The sequence below is a fragment of the Pelecanus crispus genome, chromosome 9, assembly GCF_030463565.1.
Source record: "Pelecanus crispus isolate bPelCri1 chromosome 9, bPelCri1.pri, whole genome shotgun sequence".
Lineage (NCBI taxonomy): Eukaryota > Metazoa > Chordata > Aves > Pelecaniformes > Pelecanidae > Pelecanus > Pelecanus crispus.
In genome coordinates this window covers 12,606,057-12,628,257 of record NC_134651.1, presented here as the reverse complement: position 1 = coordinate 12,628,257, position 22,201 = coordinate 12,606,057, and the positions used below count along the sequence as shown (strand labels likewise).

The 22,201-nt window shown below is 38.1% G+C and overlaps 1 protein-coding gene across 1 annotated transcript in view; it reads left to right on the top strand.

Annotated features, from left to right (window-relative positions):
• The window catches only part of LRCH3 (leucine rich repeats and calponin homology domain containing 3), a 63,102-nt gene that overhangs the window by 15,929 nt on the left and 24,972 nt on the right, over positions 1–22,201 (top strand). Inside the window, exons 2-8 of the mRNA XM_075716315.1 lie at positions 12,098–12,242; positions 13,785–13,911; positions 14,689–14,794; positions 14,966–15,102; positions 16,078–16,187; positions 20,787–20,880; positions 21,792–21,912. Coding sequence (XP_075572430.1) covers positions 12,098–12,242; positions 13,785–13,911; positions 14,689–14,794; positions 14,966–15,102; positions 16,078–16,187; positions 20,787–20,880; positions 21,792–21,912 — 840 coding nt within the window. The remainder of the gene's footprint in view (positions 1–12,097; positions 12,243–13,784; positions 13,912–14,688; positions 14,795–14,965; positions 15,103–16,077; positions 16,188–20,786; positions 20,881–21,791; positions 21,913–22,201) is intronic.

Genomic DNA, 22,201 nt, shown 5'->3' with positions numbered 1-22,201 from the left:
AAATGGAATTGAAGGAGATGATAATGTCTATAAAGACCTTGAAGCCCTCTGAGTGCTTATTGGCCAGTCTCTGGACCATGAGAAAAGTGTGTTTCTTTAAACTTGTAGAAGTAAGAAAATGAGAAGTCACCACATAGAACACGCAGCCTTCTCTTCTCTCTTAAAGAGCAAATGTCTTCCCACTACACCATTAGGCCTCCTGTTCTGGAGGTGGCAGCTTGCGTTGTATCTTGTACTGAAATATATTTTTTAATACAACTTACCATGATGTGAGGCCAAGTTTTATAACAACAATAGCAAGCTTTTTAATTAAAAACAAGATAAAAGATACATATTGTTAAGTGACTTGACTTTTAGATTCAGCATTCCAACTCGAGCCTGCAAAAGAATGTCTTCAACTGAATTTTAATTAAGCTTGAGTGTAGTTTCAGGAAACACTGTCATAGCAGGTTGAAGAAGTTGCAGCCCTTTGCCACATTCATTCCTATGTCTGTGCAGCAGTTCATCTCTCCTCTGTTCCAGAAACCAGATCACTAAGAACAAGTTGCTGTAAGTTATGAAGTGACAACCAGGTTAGTTCTGCCCCTGTGAAAGTGAGAAGTTATACTCAAGTCTTGAGTTGTCGGTTGTCTTGAAGTATTCATGGGAAAGTGCAGAGGTGTAAAAGAAAATGAGAAATCATTTCCTGATTGGGGAAGAGAGGCCATAGAAGGGAGGTATGTCTTTCCTAAATAATATGGGACAAGACCAGCTAAGGCCTATGGGAAGCAAAAATAGTGGAAAGTACTGATGCTTTTGCTGGGAGTATGTCCATTTACTGGTGTTCATCCTCCATGATCCTGAATGTGAGAACCCAGAAAAGCAGATGTCTTAAATAAAAATAAAAACACATGAGGAAGAAATACAGGAGGAGAGGTAAATTTCATGTTGTGTATGCTGTGATTGAGGGCCTGAATCAAAGCAGCAAATCTGAACCACGTAATGATTCTAAGTAATGGTGTTGCAGCAAAGCATTTACAGAACGAGCTTAGTCTCCTTTGTTTTAGCAGAGATGGTTGCTTAATGCTAGAAGAAAATAGAATGCTTAAGTAATGAGGACTTTGATCTGATTCAGTTCCAAGTAATGTCTGCTTATAGAATCACGATTAAAGATTTTCTTTCAAAAGTTGTTTTCTTTCTTCCCCCTCTTTTTCTAAACCTTTTTGTAAAGGCAAGGCTTCAACTTGTTTGTCAATGTGCAGATAAGGAGTCTGTGCTGCCAAAGGAAGTCACTGCCCTTACGTATCTGCTAGAGATACAGTTCATGTATATCTTCCCCAAGTTAGCTTCAGGCAAAATTTGCAAGAGTAGTTTAAACAACTTGAAAAATCATGTGAGCTAACTTGACTTTTTCTGCCTGATATGAATTGGGAAATGCTCAGACAAGCGTTGCAGAATCAGTAGCTTACAGCAAAGGGCTAGTAAGGAGTATCCAGTAGAGGTGATAATTTTACACCAGTATAGTTGGATCTCAGAGGGTGTATCTCCAAGGCTTTCAGGTAGCATTTCAAACTGTCTTGGTTAAACTAGTATAAAAGGCTAGACATACAGGTTTCATGCTATGATTTGACTTCTTTCTTTTTTTTTCTTTCCTTTCTTTTTTAGTTTAAAGTCAACAAGGAGTAGGTTTGGGTCAAACCAAAATAGCCTTCTTTAAACCATGTTTGTCAATGAAGGGGTGTATGCTGCCTTACCAGCTTTGTAGGTGTAGTCCAAAGGCTGCCTTCCCTGGTGATAAATACTGTGTGTATGTTTTGCACAAAAAAACAGAGGGACCTGCAATGCAGCTGGCCAGTGAGGAACTGAACTTCCCCAATTTAACCGGACTTTGTGAGCTGGAGACTCTGGTTCATTTCCTCAGTGTAAGATCTCTTGCAACATTGCTTCTCCAACTTTCACTTATTTTAGTTTGTTTGGCTTTATGTTTTAGGGTTGTTTGAAAGAGAAGCATGATTATGCTGTTGGCTGGATGCCCAAGTTCAGTGAGGAAAGGGAATGAAATTTCTGGAAGAGAGAAGGTTGGATGGGGGGGGGGGGGGGGCACTGTCCATCAGAAGTTGGAAGCAGAGCATATGTAAAAATTTCTTTAACCCCAAACCCCACAGGAAGGAGTTAGAATTAATCCTTATTTTCAAACATGGATAAACAGTTCCACTTTGCATCATCTCTGCTGTAGCAGTGCATGCAGTTGCAGTCTGTATTCTGTCTGTAGTCTATCCCATCGTTTACTGACCAGTCATAAGGCCCAGCTGGTAGGTCATCTGACTTCATTCATCTGCCTCCTTTTTAAAGCCACTGAATTCTGCTCGCTGCTCCTCTGAAAAGTGGTTGCATCTCATTCCTGAATTGTTTGCTTTACTCCACCATGTGCCATCCGTAAAATACTGTGCTGTGTACGCAGGTACGTATCTGTAATGAGCAAAACTTGATTGCAACCCTGTATTGCTACTGGGAAAAGAACTGTGTTTTATTAGAAGTGTGTGTGTTAAGGAACCAAAAAAAGTACAGTTTCATGGTTATTATTAACCAGCTAGTACAAATCCCCGCTACTGCCAAAAGTCATGGTCCCTTTCTTCCCTACACATGCAGCCACACATTCTCATCCTCTCCCTTATATTGATCTTAGAGATTACACAACTGCAGCATGAATCAGATCATGCCTCAGGCTGAAAACTATTTGTGGCTTTGTTTTTTTGCAGGATTTGTTCTCAGTAATGAGACCCAACTGGCTGTGTGGCTGCACGGTTGGGAGTGCTGGCGCAAGGGAGGGGATGATATCACGTGGCCACTAAGGAATCGATCCCTTCACTGGCTTAGAGTGGCTGACTGAGAAGACAGGTTCTACATTGAAAAATGAAAAAATAATACTTGACATAACAGTATGATTCATTTAGCCTACTGATTTTCCTGCTCAAGAGGCAACTAGAGGAAAAGCAACCGGAGTTGACGGCATATTAGGAGTTCTCAGTTCCTTGCAGGGACTGGAACTTGTCACTCTTGCCTGTTCTCCAGTAACCACACAAGAACAACTGTGTAATGGTGTTCTATAGTTTCCACTGGTTCTGGGTTTTTTTTAAAACTTTTAATAAACAAACACTATTATTCCTTGCAAAAGGAAAATGAAATTATTTCTCAGAGGAAGTGGCATTGTATTCCAAGTTGTTAACTCTGATTAGAATATTTATCCTCTTCTTGCAGTACTCATGCAGTGTGCTCCTGTGAGAAGGTCATGCTTTCATTGGGAATGTGCTTTCTTGTCAGAGGACATACAGCAGCTGATGTTAAGTGCAGGACTGTAAAATATGTGTTTGTGTTTAGTCAGTGTTTTTTATGGTGACACCCATGAGGTTTTCATTCATGTGTAAAAGAGAAAGCTAAACTACAGCAAATATGCATTAAAATCATGTGGAGAGAAAAAAGGGAAGGAGAATGGGAGTTGGTGCTGTTTTCCTCTTTGATCCCACGTATGACTGAGTTTTCTTATTTAGTATAATTAAAGTTCTTACAGATCTTTACATAGATTTTTCTAGTCTTAACAGAGAGTGGTGAATGTTGCAGAGACTAAGCTCAGTAAGAGTTGTACTTGATTCATTTCTTGGTTTTATGTGATGTGTTTTAATGGAGAAGAGTTGAAGGCGCAACTTACTGCTTAAAAAAAACAAGTGTAGTTGTAATTTGGAAGCCACATGCTGCAAAACTCCCTGTGTGACTGTTCTTAAGATGCTCCTGAGTTAAAAAACACACAAACTAGCCAGGTTTCATTTGGTAATCTAGGTGTTGAAGGAAAAGGTAAATGCTTTGGCCATAGTTCTCACTCATTCAAATTGCTTCAAGCAAGGGATTTGTGAGAGTTCTTCAGAGAAGTGAGGGGGTTTCTTGTTTTTTCAAACCTTTGGCAAGAAGCTTTGTTATTTGTATTGCATGTTCCAAAATAAAAGTGTAGCCAGAGGAAACAGCATATATGAAACTTTGATCCACACATCTGAAACTTGACAATGATTTGGCAAGGATTTGAAACAGGTTTTACAAAGGACAATGTTACGCAGCTTTGGTTAAAAGCATGCTACAAACCTTGTCTTCAGCACACAAGGCAGAAAATCCAGAGAGCTGATTTTAGTGTGAGGTGTAACCTTTCAATTTGTTTTGCATGTTATGCGGTATATTCTCAGGTTGGTGAAGTAGGCTTTGGTGGTAAGCACCTCTGCATTCCAGGCATAGCACCACCAAGTTGACATTTGGAAGAAACCACTAACCTTTGCCTCTTTTTCTGTAACTGCAGAAATCATAGCCTGTTCATGTTGCAAAAGCCAGCAGGTTGGAGATTCTTGGTTACAAAATGTTAGTCCATGGAAAGGGTTAAAACACGATTTAATGCTGCTAGTACTGCTGCTAAGTAGGAATGTGATCATACATACCAAGAATGGATCTGCTGAGAATTGAAATGTGATAAGTGTATCAAGGACGGATTGCATGTCTGAATATAATTTTCCCTCATAAAATACTGGAAATTGAAGCTAGAATTGGGAGATGTGTTTCATTACAGGGCTACAAAAATAACGTAGGTGAAAACAGTCTTCATTATGCCCATTACTCGGGTATTCCGGCTTGGGCCGTGGTGCTATTGCATCAGCAGTGTGCATTACCTAGGTAATACAAAGAAAGAATAGCCTCATTTCGATTCAGTAAATGCCACCTTCTTTCACCTTAACTTAATAGGTTTACAAGAAGTATATCTTAGATACATGGGAGAATAGTTGGGAAAAGTTCAGGTTTGACAGGGCTGTCAGGTAAGTAAAAGGTGAGTCAGGAGACGACATTTGAGGTTTGTTTTAAATTAGGGTATGACAAAAGTGGTAGTGTTATATCATAGCAGGCAGGAAGAGGTAAAATCACCCCTCCTGTGTCAGGAAGTCCTCCAGGTGTGAAATGAAGCTCTAAGGATGCCAATGTTTTCAGTACTTAGAAAGGAAAACATTCCCAGGTACTGAGTACAGAGACCAACAGCATCAGAACTACATCACAGAGGTATTCTTTTATGATGATATCTAGTTTTGTTGTGCAAGAAAACCGTTAGTAAAATAATACCAGTAGCTTATCTGCTTAGAGCTATGCTTTCGTTTTATTAATTTTCTTTTAGTAGTTTTATGGGAATGTTTCCTGAAAATCGGCAGGATCACAAGCATTGCTCTTCTCAGATTTTCATTTCAAGTTCTGAAATGTTTGGGAGGTGAAACAAATAAATTCGTAAAACAGGGATGAATATGCAGAATTTATGTGGCTAATAGAATGAATGACAAAAAGTGGAGTTAAGGTTTAGATAACAACATGCTTCAAATGCATTTGGAAATGTGAGTAATCGTTCTAATAGAGTTGACTCTAAATGTCCTAATTGAGCAATCAAATGGCATCAAGTTCCTCAAAAGATCTGTTTAGTGACGTTATCTGAAAGATGCCTGTAACCTAAGCAGTTAATTTCCAGGGAGCAGTGTGACTTCCTGAGCAGTAGTTGTAAATGAGTTGTTCAGGTGAGCTGCTTTACATATCTGCAAGATTACATCAGCTACTTCAAGGATATTCTTCAGTGTTTAATGAGACGCTGGTGATTGCGGTTTTGTTGTTATCATTGTGAAACTGGAGTTTGCTTCTGGTCTTTAAGTTGTGTATGTGGAAAAATAAAGTCTGTTTACACAGTTCCAGATTTGAATGTATTTCTTCTTGAACAGCTGTACTTTGTCCTCTTACGGCAGTTCATTCAGCCTTTTTCCTTCTGTCACCATACTGGCTGTCAGCCTCCTGGTCATTGATTGGCTTATCTAATTATTGATACGAAAATGTATTTTTGTCTGTAAGCTGCAATCTAACATGTCTTAGATTTGTCTGGTATAAAAGGAAAACGGTGAGCGTGCTTTTAAGTTACAACACATGCTTCATAGTTTTAGGGAAAACAGAACATTTTCTTGCCCGTCAAATGAAGTCATCATAGTTGAGAGCAGTTTATAGCAGCCAGTGTCACCATCAGGATTCAAATCAGTTCACAGATACCAGTATTGTTGCATCACTGCAGCACATTCATGGCTGATGTTGCACAGCTGCAACTGGCTTGTTACAGAAGATGTGATACATCATGGGTGGGAGCCCACAGTTTACAGCTGCTGACATAATGTCACAATCTCTCTTACATTAACGTTTTGCCAGCGGGTGTTATGGTGGTTGCTGACTCTTGGTTTTGAACAGACGGCCAAAAATCGAGGCTTTGCTGGTTTACATTTAAAAAATAAATAAAATTTTAAATGTGTGTGGGGAACACGTGCAGATCTCTGGTAACAAAAGGCAGATTTTTATCAACAAAATTTTGTAGCAGAGGCCAGGCCTAGAACTGGCCCTCATTGTCGTTTTTAATTGGAATGAGAGCCAAAGCCATATTCCCATCGCAACAGGATTAGTGGACTGATCACATTAGCATCTCGTGATGAATTGGAATTCCCCACTGCACAGCTAGTTTGAGTGCCAGCAACAGTTGAGCTGCAGCTCCCTCTCTTTATAGCATCTGTAGTGGGTTGAAGGGCCTGGTACCTTAAACAGTGCATCTTTATGCATCAGCAGTTTTCCTTCGGAGACGGAATTTGTGTTACGGCTTAAGTTAAAGATGTGTGAACACAGCTCTGCTAATGTTTGATGTTAGAGGAACATTCTTCTTTGAGCAGGGAGAGTTTACATTTAATGCCAAATGATGCAATTTTAAACGTAGTGTATTCTCTAGTCACATTTAACACAGGATTTGCTGGCTTTCTGAACGGAATTCTAATTAAGATGGAAAAGGTCAGTGATCTGACTCCACTCTGAGATTTTGTTTTATATTTGCACTGTTGGCTTTTTTATCTTTCACAAAGAGCTTAGTTCCAGAGAACGCTTCCCCTTTGCCAAAATTCCACATGATCTTGTCTTCAAGGAAACACATCCATTTTTAGCAGGCTAGAAGAGCCTTTTTGTTAAGGCAGATTTCTGGTAACAGTAATTTTAACCCATGAAATGTGAACGCAAACAAGTTAATCCTACTTCAAATTATAATAGCCATATTTCACTCATAAGCTTATTCATAGTGAAATTCAGCGTTTGTGGTTTTGGGGGGGAATTAGTCGTTTGCTCTTTGCATTTTATGGTATGTCAAGTAGCAAGGGTGTGCACATACGTATTAAAGCAAATAATCTGCATCACGCTGGTTACTCCTTGGTTGATTTGACAGGCATCAATTCCTTCTTAATTCATGATACAATATTTGTTTAAAAAAAAAGTCTCACAGCAACATTCTGTCATTTTTCTGAGAAATGCAGGGAAATATTTGCACAATTTTTAGTTTGCACAATAATTTGTACTATAACACCTTTTTATTTTCTGGTTGTTGAACAGTTATTTTATGGATACAGTAGCAGAAGAATATCACTAAAACAAGTCTTAAATGACAAGATATTTTCAATTAAATACCTTAGTTTTTGATCTTTTACCTCACTCCCACTTCTCTTTTGGAAAAGCACCAGCTGCTGCTGTACTGCAGAGTAGCATATATGTAAATATATAACCAATCACTGGAGTGCTTTTTTCTTTATTTCTCTCCTGGTTTTGTTAGAGCTGTTCCTTTCATTCAGATATTTTTAGGAGGAAGGTGGGGAAGAGGATGGAGTTGTTGAATTGTTTTGTACAGTGAGTGCTGTACTCTTCTGCCCCGTTTCTGGTCCCATTTAAGGTCTGTTTTCTGGAGTGGGGAGAGGGTTCTAGAGAAATTGGCCAAGATCAAAACTGTCGCCGAGTCTTAGGGATGATGTGTTCTGGACTTTGGGAAATTTAAATACTTGTTTGAAGTTTGCAGGGGGGCAAGGCGGGGATTGCAAATAACCGAAAGCAGTTCCTCATTTGCAGGTTCAGAATTCACACTGTATTTTATCATATATTGCTTCTATCTAATTCTCAAGGTATTCTTATTTTACAGTGTAGCTTAGTCTCTTTTTTCCCTAGCATTTGCCTTTTTTTATGGTCCTGGCAGCCCCTCACTCTTAGCTCCCCATACGAACGCATGAAATCACGGATGCTGTGTATAAGATAGCATTCTCATGGCCATCGTGTGAGTAAAAATGCTGCAACCTTATTAACCAAACTTGTAATTGGTTAGACCCATTTTGAATGATTTAAGAGGCTATACTGCAGCATCAAAATGCAGCTCCAATTTAGTCTGCTTTCCACTGAATTTCTACTGCTAAACAGAAATGCCAAGTTTTAAAAATCACTGTAGGTTGAGGGAAAGTCTGGAAAAACTTCGTTGTTACTGCTAACCAGCTTTGGTGTCTCTTCTATCATGCTATGAGCTCATTTGTTGTTCAAAGTGTATTTTCATTTCTTCATACCTAATGTTATTTTGCAGGGCGTTATTTCTTTAGAAATATTAAATGATAGCTCAGAATATGTGAAGTTCTTGACTAGTACTCCCGTGCCTTATGGTCTAAACAATATGTAAACACTAGGTTTTAAATGTTCTTTGGTAAGATAAAGTGAAACAAAAAACAATTGAGAATTCTCATGTTTGTGGTTAAACCCTCTCCGAAACAGACTTGAAAGAAACCTTTTCTTTGTAACTCTTCTGCCAGAAAATATGGCTCATTACTTGGGAAGCCTATTTCTTTGTTAAAATGGGTAGTATTAAAACAGACTTTGCCAGCACAGCTGTGTGCTGAAGGATGTTAGTATATTGTGAGGTAGGTGGTGGAATTCAGTTCCATCTTCCAGAATACCTACGAAAAACACTTGCACCTTATAGGTGAACCAATGTTGTAATAATTTTTTAAAATAAATAGGTATTTAAACATCTAGTCCATGTGGAAGCTTGGAATTTTTTTTTTCTAAATTAATCTTGCTTGTTTCTTGTCATCTCTGAAATAATTTGCATCCTTCTCTCTTTCTTATATGGTAACATACAACTATACTGTGAAACCTTAAGGCAAGTTATATGTATCACAGGTAATTCCAGTGATTACAAATACTGTGATTGGCTGTGCTTATTAGAAATTTTTCAGGTTACATCATTTTTATTTGTATTGGGACAGTATATTTGTTTGGAAATTGCCCTTCTGTTAGTTTTACAACAATGTTGGCATAGGAGAGACCCTATTGGTAATGTCAGTTTTGGATATAGCAATGTTGCATAGTTTTAGCACTATTACTCTGCTTTAAACCTACTGCAAGTATACAACTTGGAGGAGGGGAAGGTTGGAATTTGCTGTCATTTTCACTAAAACATTAACAAGAATTAAATTATGGAAGTAAAGCAGAAGAAACCCTAGGACAGACTAATGTATTATGGGAGATGGCTTGTGTAAAATAAGTGTCTGTTTCATAAATTCCCTTGAAAGTGTATGCTGTGTCCCTGCAGGATATACACAGATATCTTATTGCCTCCTTCACCATCTACAGATTCTTAAGCAGGTTCTGATCAGTCCAATTCATTTGCTCTCTCCACTTAGGCTGGAGTTTGGTGGGTGCTTTAAATCAGCAGAAGTAATCCGTGCCACCAGAACAAAGGACTCTGCTGCCTGCACCAGCATTTTTCCCTGGTGCCGGCACAGGGTTTGTGGGGCTCTGTGGTGAGGTAATCAGAAAAACTGTTATATTTCATTCTGATCAGAGTTTCCCCCAAACTCTGACAATACAAAGGGCCTGGGACAAGCAACAGAGGTAAGAAAACTTTGGGTTCGGCAGTAGCACAAAGCAGGATCAATCACAGTGGTCTTTCTTTGTATTTGACACATTTATCTGATGTTTTATCTGGGCTGGTATACAGTAAGATTAGGATGTTTATGGAAGCTGTCTTCAGCAATCTGTATGTGCAGGATTTTCCTCACTCTTAGAAGAAAAAAAAAAAAAAAAAAAGGCAGGGGGGAAATGTTGTCCTCTTTCACAAAAAAATAGAGAAGAGGGGCAAAGATCCAGAACTGTTTTCTGTCATAATGCAATTAAACAATTCTAGATATGCAGTGCAGGCTTAATGCTGATGACTTCTATTATTTTGTAGTTCTAGCTTCCACTATTAGAGCTGGTCAGAAATGTTCATTTAAAAATGTTGGGTTTTCAAAACCAAGTTCGGACAAGTTTAAGCCGAGGTCATGTTTGAGGCTGAAACAAGCTGGAAAGAAGCCCTTAGTGTGATTTTTTTTTTTTTTTTTTTTTTTTTTTTTTAATACTCGTTGCTGAACAGACAAGGAGTTTTGTTATATTCCCCGTTACCTTTTTGTATTGGTAGATTAGAAGTTCCCATGATTTTCGTGTTTTCTTATCTGTGTGTACCCTGCAACATCTGCTGAATTTTATATCCATCATAGCCTCTTCTATAGTTAGCTTCAGCCATACCTGTAGATTGGATAATGCAGTTCCTTCCCACTTGTACTTTGAAGTACCTCTGGAGGTTTTTCTCCACAAAGTTTTTCATAGTGCTTCTTTCTACTGAGATTTTTAATTACTGGTTACTTATCAGTAGTAGCTCATGGCTTGTCTAAGCATTGAGGTAGACCTAGAGTCAGTTCCAGCTGCACTCAGAGTGACCTCTTTTCCTTGGGCAACCTAGAGCAGCATACATTGGATCAGTGGTAGGCAGGATGTCTCTGATGAGGGCTTTTTTACTCTGGTAAAGTTTCCCTTTAAAAAAAGAAATAAAAAATGTCAGGAGTCACAAGACCTATCTGTATTGGTAGTCCTTAAAAAATAATCTGTATTCAATGGTTCCTTCATGGAATAAAGATACAGAAATTACTGTGTCAGTTTATTGTATATGCTTTAGGGTTAGAGCTTTTATCCTCTTATGCTGATGAGGAAAAATTGACATTCAAAAGAAATAAAGAAAATAGCAATTAAATTTGGATTACTTTTTTTTTTTTTTTAATCAGTCACACCACCAGTTCAGGTTAGATGGGTTTTTGCAATGAATGTCTGCCCTCCCTTAAAAATGTAAAGGTGTCAGTTTATTAGACAGGCAGTATCTCTATAGCAACTCCCTGCTCATGCAAGGTGCTCTTGATGTGAGCATAACTCGTGTTAGAATTAAGAGCTGGGTGTATTAAGAAGCTGGGTGTGTGTCTGTGAGAACTGTCCTGTGACATTTATAAGTAAGAGCTTCCCTTGACCTTTAAAGAAAAAAGAAACCTTTGCAACTGTGTTATTTATCACAGTGCAGCTTTTACGAGGAGAGTAATACTGATGGATGTTTTATACATATAGACTCGTAATTTGAACTGGCTAAGGAAAAGTACTGATTCTTCAAATACAAACATTTGGTAGGAGTTTTGGTTAAATTTTTATCTCTTGCCAAGCAAGGAATGTAGGCTCACAACAAAACAGTAAACCTTACTGCTAGCAGCAAGCTGAGCATTTCTCTGCAGCTGGGAAGACCCTTTATTGAAAATCCTTCCATTGCCTGTTGAGATTACAGGCTTGAATCTCTCTGAAGGAGGGAATGCTGTGGCTAGAGTATAGAAGGCTAGTCTAAGGTGTGTGCCTCATGTTTCCCCTGTTGGAACTGTTACCTATAAATATGCGTGTATCTATATAAAGTATATATTTTAGGCCAGAAATTTGAAGCTGAGATTTCCATGTAGCAGAGAGTACGTTAGCAGGAGGCTGGGAGAAAAGTACTTTTCTGATTCTTTTCATTACAACTCTGCCCAACCAATACAAACTCCATAATCTAAAGATTGTCCTGGAACAGAGATTTGAAGCTGGGCTTTCAGCATCTTAAACTAGCTTTCTCTAAGCATAAGCCAGTTCGGGATGTGAAAGTGTGACTATGAAAGCAGCGTTGCATCTGGCTCTCTCTTTCTCATTGTGGCGGTGAGATTTTAAAAGATGTTGATTTATTTTGTGTGTGAAGTGAGAGTCACTTCATAATCTTGAAAATTTTGCAGGCAGGATGGTGAAACTGTCCAACTGTTCCCACTGTGTGACGGTGAATATACAGACAATACTTGTCCTCATGAAGTTTTAAGATAGCTTTACTGAATGTTTCTTTTTTCCCTCCCTTCAGATTTGTCACGGAACAGACTGTCAGAGCTTCCAGCAGAAGCATGTCACTTTGTCTCCCTCGAGAGTCTTAATTTGTACCAGAACTGCATTCGATATATCCCAGAGACCGTTTTGAACTTACAGTCTTTAACATTTCTAAATATCAGGTAACGATTGTCTTAGAAATTTTGCTTTAGTGTCAGCAGTCTAGGTTTATAAATTTTGATGCATCCATAAATAACGCTAACATGGTGTGTAATCATCACGCTTTTATATTGTATGTCATTGAATCAAAGCAACCTGAACCAGTCTTTCCCACTTAGGTGGATCAGGGAACATGAGGATTAAACAGTAGGTTCTACAAGTGGAGTATGAAGAAGAAAGCTAATTCCAACTTAAAGGACTCACAAAGTAAATTCCAGTAGTCTTCATGTGAAATACAGGCATGCAGACTGCAAAGAGAGGATAGAGCTTTTGGAACAATTCAGCTCTCAGCAGCTGAATAAGGCTTATGCAATTTCCCTTTACCTTCACTGTACTGGTGGCTTTTAAAGATCTTTCTCAAGCATTAACGCTTCTCTACCAGCATTAAAAGCTAATTGCTGCAACTTAGCCTGTTGATGAAATTCAACAGTGTAAGCATCGTCCTTTTGTAGAATGTCTTTTAAGAGGTGCGGAAAGTTCCTCATCACAAATTGGCAGTGATACCAATCAAGAAAAACTTCAGGCTATTTCCTTCTGCTGTTATACTTTTGCCAATTTAGTATGCTTATGTTTCTTTATTTTCTTTTTTTATTGATGGTGAGAATGTAGGAATAGGATATGAATCAGGTATGGGTTTCCTATTGCTATGATCTCTAGTAGGTGCAGTGCAATTATTATCCTTTTAAAAGCTGCTGTTTGTTCACATCAGAACTTTTGCTCAGAACTTTTTTTTTTTTTTTTTTTTTTTTTCCTTTAATAGTAGGGAAATCTGGGTTTCAAACATGAAATAATACAGCAGCATATTCTGGTAAATGTCAACACCTGATCAAAGCCTTAGTTAAGATCCTAATAACTTACTTTCTAATTATTCAGTCACTGCTCCTTGCTGTGTTTTATTTTTAAAGGGAATCTTTCTCTTTTACAATCCATTCTCATTCTGCCTGATTCTCATGTGAGGTTACGGTCCAGCCATATGACCTCATATTTACTTTAATAGTAGGTTATTATGAAATGTCCAAGACTGTATTTTGGAATAGTGAAATCCATCATACCAAGAGTCTAGATCCACGTAACTTACTGAATATTTAAAGTATATTTCTAATTGAGTAGGTAATTACTTTCTCTGTGGCATTTTGTATGTGCTGACCTGCAATACTACCTATCAGAAAGGCTTTTGCACTCTGTTCAAGCATACTCATTTGTGACAGGGGCTGGCCAGTTGTCAGAAGCACCTGAGAGGGCACAAAAATATCATATTCCCCCGTGCCGAGTTCGAAAACATCTGATCAGGCTTGGTACTTGATATTCAGATTTTGTTCACAAGTAACTAGGTAAAGCAAGTAATGAAGAAAGGCTTTGTGGAACTACTTTTACAGTAATTCTATAAAAACTGAGTTGATCATCTAAATGGAGTGTGCTTTTTGTATGTCTCTTTCATTGCATTAAGATGTGAGGTGATTTCTCGTTAGACTTCTGATGATTTTGTTTTCTTTCTGTCCAAAAAGTCGAAACCAGCTTTCAACATTGCCAGTACATCTCTGCAGTCTACCGCTAAAGGTTTTGATAGCAAGTAATAATAAGTTAGTTTCAATACCTGAAGAAATTGGACAGCTCAGACAGCTGACAGAACTTGTGAGTATACAGTTATTTTTTAACTATTACTTTAATTTTTAATTGATGTGTTTAATAGGTTTGGAGGTGCTTCAGAAATAACATTTTTTTTAAACTGATCAAAATAATGCCCTAATTAGGATGCTATCTGGGCATGTGCAAGATGGACATCCTGTTTCTCATTCTGCTGACAACTTTGTGATTGTAAACCAGTCACTTGTATGCAATAGCAAGTTACTTAAATCTGCTCTTAGCCTAAGGAAGATTTCTATCTGCCATAGTATCTCCAACTATGTTTTGACTTTGTACAGAGGTGTTAGAAAAGAGTTTGAAATACTCTGAGATTTTTTTAAAAAAATTTATGTGGGGGAAAGATGCCTTGCACTGGAGAGCAAATGAGCCACGTCAATTTAACTAAGAGCCTTCCTCATATTTGAGAGGAAGGCTGGGTGGAATTAGAGCTGTTGGTGCATTTGTTTCTGGCAAAAAGCTTTTATATAGCAAGTTGCACTGTCTCAAATAATATGGAATAACTTGAATGAGATAACTTGAAATAAACTTCTACATCTGAATGCTTAATCTTTTAAAGCTTTTATTTCCCCAAATATTTAAAATGAGAGTAATGCTTCAGATCAGCAATGAGATTTAATGAATATAAGGATCTGAGGTGTTACGTGAATAGTTGTCTTTTTCTTTCAGTCCCTAAATAGAACACTACATACTGTAATTAACAGAGGCTTACCAGTCAGTGGTGGTAATGTCAAAACTGCTAACTCATTCTTTACTCCTGCTTTGTAGGATGTGAGCTGTAATGAAATACAGACAATACCTCCACAGATTGGCAATTTGGAATCCTTGCGCGACCTAAATGTCAGAAGAAATAATTTGGTGCGTTTACCCGAAGGTGAGATAAAGGCTGCCAGCTGTAACAACAGAAACTTCAAGCACTTCTTTATTTTCAATGCCTTTTTTTCCCTTGAGAGCTAGGAGCAGTATACTTAATTATTTTGTAAAACGCATATTTTTATATTCTTGCTTTTAAATCTGCTGAATTATGTTTATTTTCTATCTCCAGAGCTTGCTGAGTTGCCTTTGATTCGATTAGATTTCTCCTGCAATAAAATAACAACAATACCAGTTTGTTATAGGAACCTCAGACATCTGCAGACCATCATGTTAGAGAACAACCCTCTCCAGTCACCCCCTGCACAGGTAAAGTGCAGCTAGGAATTCAGATGACTAGTTCAACTAAACAGGGCAGAACAAAGTTCAAAGCTGAAGGATTATATTACAAACTTTATTTAAGAACAAGAGGACTTTAAATAAATTGTATTGTCTAAAAGTGTTAAATATACAGCACTGCTTGAAAAATCCCTTTTTCTTCTCTTATTTTACTATATTAATAATCTCACCTATGGGATATTACTAAGCATTCCGCTGTTAGCATTGTAGTAATGTTAGCTGAACATTTCTGCTTTCAGTGTAGGAGAGAGGAAGCTCTGTTAGGCAAGACTGATTTTGTGCCACTCAAATGTCAAAGTTTTGACTGAGGCCTCACTGCTGCTGTGAACCTGCATTCACTTTGCAGCAGAGTGCTCAAATTGGCCTTTGAGTTAGAAACTGCAATATGGTTAGTGACTAATTTGATTTTTAATGTGGGTATATAAGCCCTTAAGTATTACAGGTTCTGCTGTGAGCTGCTGCTTCTCAATCAGGAGTGGCACTTGCTAAGACCTGTAGTTTCAATAGGGTTTTGCCTCCCTTTTGAAAGCAAGGACAGCTGTTATTGGCTTGATTCACTTTAAATTTGAGCTTGCTTTGGCGGCCTGCCACTGCCATTCAAAGTTGGGCATGGGTGGAATGCATCTGTTCTGATGCCAAGGGTATAAATTGTAGTACTTGTAAATGCTTATGTCTTGTTTGCTTGATGAAATTTCAGCATCTAGCTGACAGAGTTGCATGCAGACCAGATGTACTTGGAGGACAGCTTCCATTTGCCTATCACGGGCACCCCAGGATGCTCCGCTGTAGCTGTTTCTCTAAAATGCAGTGAGATTAGAAGAAAAGATGCATTGTTTGGCACAAATGTGCTCATTTATTACTCTCAACTACAGGTTAAATGTCTGTAGAGTACTTTGAAAATGTATTGTCAAATTATACTTACATAATTTTAATTTTTTTTTAAAGATATGTATAAAAGGAAAAATTCACATATTCAAATATCTGAACATAGAAGCATGCAAGATAGCTCCAGACTTGCCTGATTATGATAGGAGACCCATGGGATTTGGCTCTTGGTAAGTTTGGCACAATCCAAGTTCCTAGTTTTGATGACATTCAGGAAAATTTTGAGAGTCATCTGAGTTTTTAAAAAAAATAATCCAAGGAATTTTCTTTGGTAAATGCATTGATGGAGGTGGCTTTGAAGAATATCATTTGCGTTATCTCGTGGTGCATTCTAACAAGGTACCACTATATGAGAAGTGAGGAGCAGCTCAGAAGAATACCTGGGCAATATCACATGAAAGGCAGTGTTAGAGCTGATATACAGTAGGAAGAGAGTGTTGGCATCTTCATAGTACAGCGGGCGTGCTCTCATGTTGTTAACATGTGTGTTCAGTTTATAAGATCTTAATATTTTCCACATACTTACTGAAGTATATCCCTGCTGTGATTTTTAGCCTTTCGTACAGAATATTATAACTGCTGTGCTCTAACCGCAGGTGTAAGTACTGATCCCCACCCCATTAGTAAATTGTTATTTTTTGCAAGCTTTCACTTGGCACTATTGCTTAGCATTGTAACACAAATATTGGAACAGTGAGCTGTATCAGCTGCTAAATTAAGATGTCTAGAGAAAAGCAGCAGTTAAGATTTATTTCTGTTACATGATACAGAAGAAGGGGAGTCAGTGAAGTATGAAAATACATATAAAAATTACCTCAGTCATCTTGGAAGGTTGTAATAAGGTGTGGAGGGATAAGTTGCTAGAGGATGTACCGCTGTCTTTAGCAATAAAACACAAATCGGAGGGCCTCACAATAAATCATCATGAGTCAGATTTGTGAAGAAGAATTTGCGTGAGGCAAAGTGACAGAGTGATTCCTCACCAGCACTGAATGTCTTAAATTCTTTTTCTAGATGAGGTCAACATATGAGCATTTTATGAGTGTTACTCAGTTTCCTAGAGTATAAGCTGTTGCAGGTGTCTGCATAATACCAGGGATACTGTCCTGGTACTGAAAAGAAAAGGCTCTAAATGATAAACTGTCATGATCTGTTTATCTCTAGCATAGTTTATTTTTTTAAGAGAAATTCCAAAACAATCCATGGGCTGTGTATTTACTGATTTATTGTTGTCTGTAGTTGTATGTTACTATGGAAATTTTCATTAATTGCTTTTGTGAAATGAGAAGAATTAATGTATTTTAATCATAGCTTGGATTTATGAATGTAAAAACAAGTGCAGAACTGGTTGAAGATGCTTCCTCCAGAGTTACTTCCAGATTGAGCCATATGAAATGAGCTTCAGCTGGCTTTCCTGTAGCTATATTTCCATCCCCAAGAGGAGATAAGAGTTGGTGATAGAATGACTTGTTGGTACCGTGCTGTTTAGGGCATCTAGTGTTGCAGGTGATTTCGCCTGTGTTCCTGTACCTATGGAAGAACTGTCCGTGGATCAGAGTACATGTTAGGAGGAAATGGTAGATTGATCCAGTGGAAGAGAGGATCCGAAATTATTCTATTCTTCTGGAACTTGGCATGAGAGAAATAAAAGCATTCAGCTACAGTATAGTTAGTATTTCCAGGCAAGTCACAAGAGCTTTATGTTTGTTATCTTCAAAGGCAACTGATAGAAGTAAGGTATCAGTCAGTACACCTAGACTTTGTTGCTGTTTTATCTGATAAGCCTAAATGAAACACCATGGAGGTTAAGAATCAGAAACTGAGTGGTAGAGATTCTTAAAGTTTAAAGAAGTTTGAGTTGTGCTGTCAGTTCATTCTGGATCAAACATTTTTTCAGTATCAAAGTTGTTAATACTGCTAATAAAACAAGATATTCTGAAACGTCATGGCAGACTGTGATTTGGAGATTCTAGTGCAGCTAATTATTTGTTTTAGCCTTGTCAGGTCATATCAAACTGGCTTACCAAAGTGAAATCTTGTATGTTACAGCCCTTTTCTAATCATGAGCTATGTGAAATTTACCTTGCAGCAAGTTTTGATCTGCTGTAGCCAGTCTCTCATTTGCAACACTGAAGTTCAGAGCAGCTCAGGCTGGTGCTGGAGTGAATGTGATTGAGAGGAGGCAGAACTGTCAAAGCTGTGTAGCAATTCCTTTGGCACTGGGACAGACTGGTGTAGTCTGGAGTTAGAAGGTTTAAAACATGAAGTACTCATACATAAACCAGTGTAGTGGATATTCTGGGACTTGGGCAACTGCTCTATCTTACAGGACTTAAAAATATGTGTTTCATTGTGGCTTCGGAGCTGTGTTTTAGTCTTTGAAATGTTGGCAAGTCTTTCCTTTGGCTGTTGGTCTTATCAGGTGTTTAACTTATCTTCCTTTGATTTCGAGCTGTATGTAGTTTCTCAGATAAGTTGTAGTTGCCCCAAGATGCTTTGATCTATCTAAATGCTTAATTGTTGTTCCTTGTAGCTTGTTGGTGAGGAAGGAATAAAAATCTTAAGTCTCAACTGATTTCAGGATGGCTACTGTACAATTATAATTGTGTAAAGCGTGCAGCATTGAATAGTTGTTTTAGATGTGAGAGTTGGGGAGACAGAAAGCACCTTTAACGTTAAAAAGGACAAGAGAGTTGTGGGAACAGTGATTATGAATTTCTGAGCTTCCAGATAACCTTACTGTTAGATGTTTAGCTATTCAAAAGCTATAATTGAAAAGAAAGGCTAAAAGAAGAAAATTTGTATCAGAATACTTCTCTATTTTAGAGATGTAGCCAAATAGTAATTTTGGTGCTTTTCAATTCAGAATAATTGTTCTGAAAATATTGATGCATTTAAAATGGAATTAAACTGCAGATGGATTTTTCTTTTCTCTGACCTGTGTTTTAAATCCAGTATTTAAGTACTGTGAACTGTTAGTGTAAGTATGGTTCTATTGTGATTCAAGTTAATAGTTCTTTAACTGCACTGGGCAATTTCATGGTCTTTCTTTTTTCTTCCCCACCCAAAAGAAGGGAGCTGTTTTTCCTTTCCCCTTATTTCTTGCTAGGGGTTTATTGTGTAGGTGATCTTTCTGTTCAAATACAGGGGCCATAAAGGTGGAAATCTTTTGAGTTAATCAAAATTCTGTGCGGGTACAAGAGCTTGTCTTTTGGTCTACATTTGCAGAATCTGGACCTGCATAGAAGCAGATGTATAACCTAACATTTCTCATCTGTAGCTGTCCTGGTTTCGGCTGGGATAGAGTCAATTTTCATCCTAGCAGCTGACATAGTGCTGTGTTTTGGATTTAGTTTGAGAATAACATTGATAACACACTGATGTTTCAGTTGTTGCTAAGTACTGCTTATGCTAGTCAAGGACTTTTCAGCTTCCCATGCTCTGCCAGGTGCACAAGAAGCTGGGAGAGGGCACAGCCAGGACAGTTGATCCAAACTGGCCCAAGGGCTATTCCATACCATATGACATCATGCTCAGTATAGAAACTGGGGGGAGTTGGCTGGGGGGCTGTGATTGCTGCTCGGGAACTGCAGCCAAAACCAGGGCAGTAGCCCTCCACCCCTCCTAGTTTTTTGCTATTTTATGTCTATCTGAAAATTAAAATAGCCCAGGTAGTAGTCTCTCACTGTTCTACAAAGTCCCATGCACACACAGGGTACTGTAGAAATAATAATAATAGTAATTTGAAAATAAGTAGTTCCTGAAAGAGGGATTTTCGAGGGAGCAACAACTTGAGAGTATACCAGTGAGAAAATGATCTGCAATTTAGTTATGATGGGGTGAAGCAATTAGCTTCCTGAAACTTGTTCTTCCTTGTGTATTATGCAGTAATTACTGCTGCAGTTCTCCCTGGGGCATCGAGTGCCAGTAGGACAGTTGAGCCATTGTGAAATGCCATCTGCAGTGGATCAGAAAAGTCCCATTGTCTCTTTTACTGTAGCTATCTGCAGCAGTTGCCAGACTTGACATCTGTGATGGCTGTACTGCTGAGTTATGTAGTTTCTGAGCCCAGAAATTTAGGGAAGAACTGTATGGCTGTTTGGTTATGTGTATTGTAACACTAGGCACGTGTCTAATGCCTTTGTCTAGACATGTCATTGACAAAGTTAGGCTTTGTATATGAAAACTGTACTTCTATATTTATTGTATTATGCAGTATTTGAAATACTGTCCAGCTTACTGCACAATTTCTTAGGTAGGTAATTATGATACAGAAGATAGTTCTGTAATACATTCTGTGTACTTTTGTGTAGAAGTATATTCTGATATACCTGTATTTTTAGTAACTTTGCATGGGTTTATGCTTACTTATGAAAACGTTTGTGGGATGGTGTTTTACAGCCAAAACATGAGTAGTGGAAAATGAAAATTTCACTTGTTAAACAGCGAAAGAAGAGACCACTTTGCAGTTTTCTTTGTCATAATTTCTGCGTGGGAAATGTTTGAAGTATGGATATATACTTTGGATCAGATTAGCTCTTAAAATGCTAGGCAGTGGCAGGTGGACAGCTGACTGACGAGTATGTTTGTAGTTGTAAGCACATGCCTCTTGTCCTACGTGGCAAGTGCAGTATGATGCTTTCTAACATGCTGAGCTTGTGAACACACTTGCAACTGTGCTTGGTAGCTTGTTCTGCTTTTGTTCTGTAATAGCTGAGAAGCTTTTGGTGGTGTTTATATTATAGTAACTAAAACTGTGTGTTTGACAGCCATGAGGAACTCTATTCCAGCCGGCCGTATGGAGCACTTGATTCTGGCTTCAATAGTGTGGACAGCGGAGACAAAAGATGGTCGGGGAATGAAGTAAGTGTTGCAGCTTTATTTTTGTTGAGTGCAGTATTGTACAGGAAAGGGAAGTAGTAAGTATCCATCTGGAAGCATATTCAATAGGTAACATGTATATGCTAGCGTGCAGGTTGCCTTGAGACAAAATTATTTGTTGTTTTATTGGAGAAAAACAAGCATAATTTTATGTGGGATGGACACAAATTGGAAATAATAAGAGAAATCTATAAAACAGTGCATGGCAGATGAATTTACTGGAGCATAAAAGATGAGAAAAAGGGGGTTACTCATTGTATTAAAAAAAAAAAAAGAAAAAAAGAAAGGCTTTTAACTGTCTCATATTACAATGTTGAGTCAACTACAATTACTCCTGAGTAGTTGTTTCAATAAAATAAATCTGAACATAAAAATTAAGCTTCAAAACTGAGATGGAAATTTCATCTTCTTTCTTTGCAGCATGTTTTAAAAGTTAAAAATGAAATCTGTTTGCCATTTAGGAGGAGGAAAGTAGGTTCTTTTAGCAAGGAGACTGTGAATTATTCTTCCAAGGAAGAAGCTCCCTTTTCCTCTTGGGACAACTAGAAAAGGCAGTAGCCAAGACCTGAAGTGTTTCAGTGAGCTGTATTCCGTACACCTGCTTGCAGTCCTAGCTTGGTTTTTGAGAGGGTTCTAGGAGTTTCCATCCTGGGATATTTTCAAGCACTTCCAGATATTGCAAACAAAACTGTAGGCAAGCTGGGTTTTTTTAAGAAACCTTAAATATACGTTTTTAAAAAACAATACTCTGTGGCTGTATTTTGCTTTAAGTTAGTGGTTTGTAGATGCAAAACCGGACAGTTCAAGTAAAAACACGAATCAAGGAGAGGTAGCTTACAAGATGATGTTTCCAAAGAAAAGTGTTTCTTGACTTCACTGTTTGTTTTCTAAAGCCAACAGATGAGTTTTCAGATCTCCCTTTACGTGTGGCAGAGATCACTAAAGAACAGAGACTGCGAAGAGAAAGTCAGTATCAAGAAAACCGAGGGAGCACAGTTGTAACGAATGGTGGAGGTAAATAGTGATCTTTGGCTAACAATATTTGTCATCATTATTAAAGTTCCAGAATATTTGCGATAAATAGTAGACTGTCTAAAGAGGAAAAAGAGAAAGGTCTAGGTGAGATTACACAAAACCAGTTGTGTAAACAGTGTAAAAACACTACGGTGTTACAAGGCAAAATCAAACAGCATCAGAATTAGGATTATCTGGGAAACATTAACATAACACGTATGCAGAAGCTGACAAAGTCTCCAAATGCTTCAAACAGTATTTTGGAATCTTAAACTTCGGTGCATCGAGT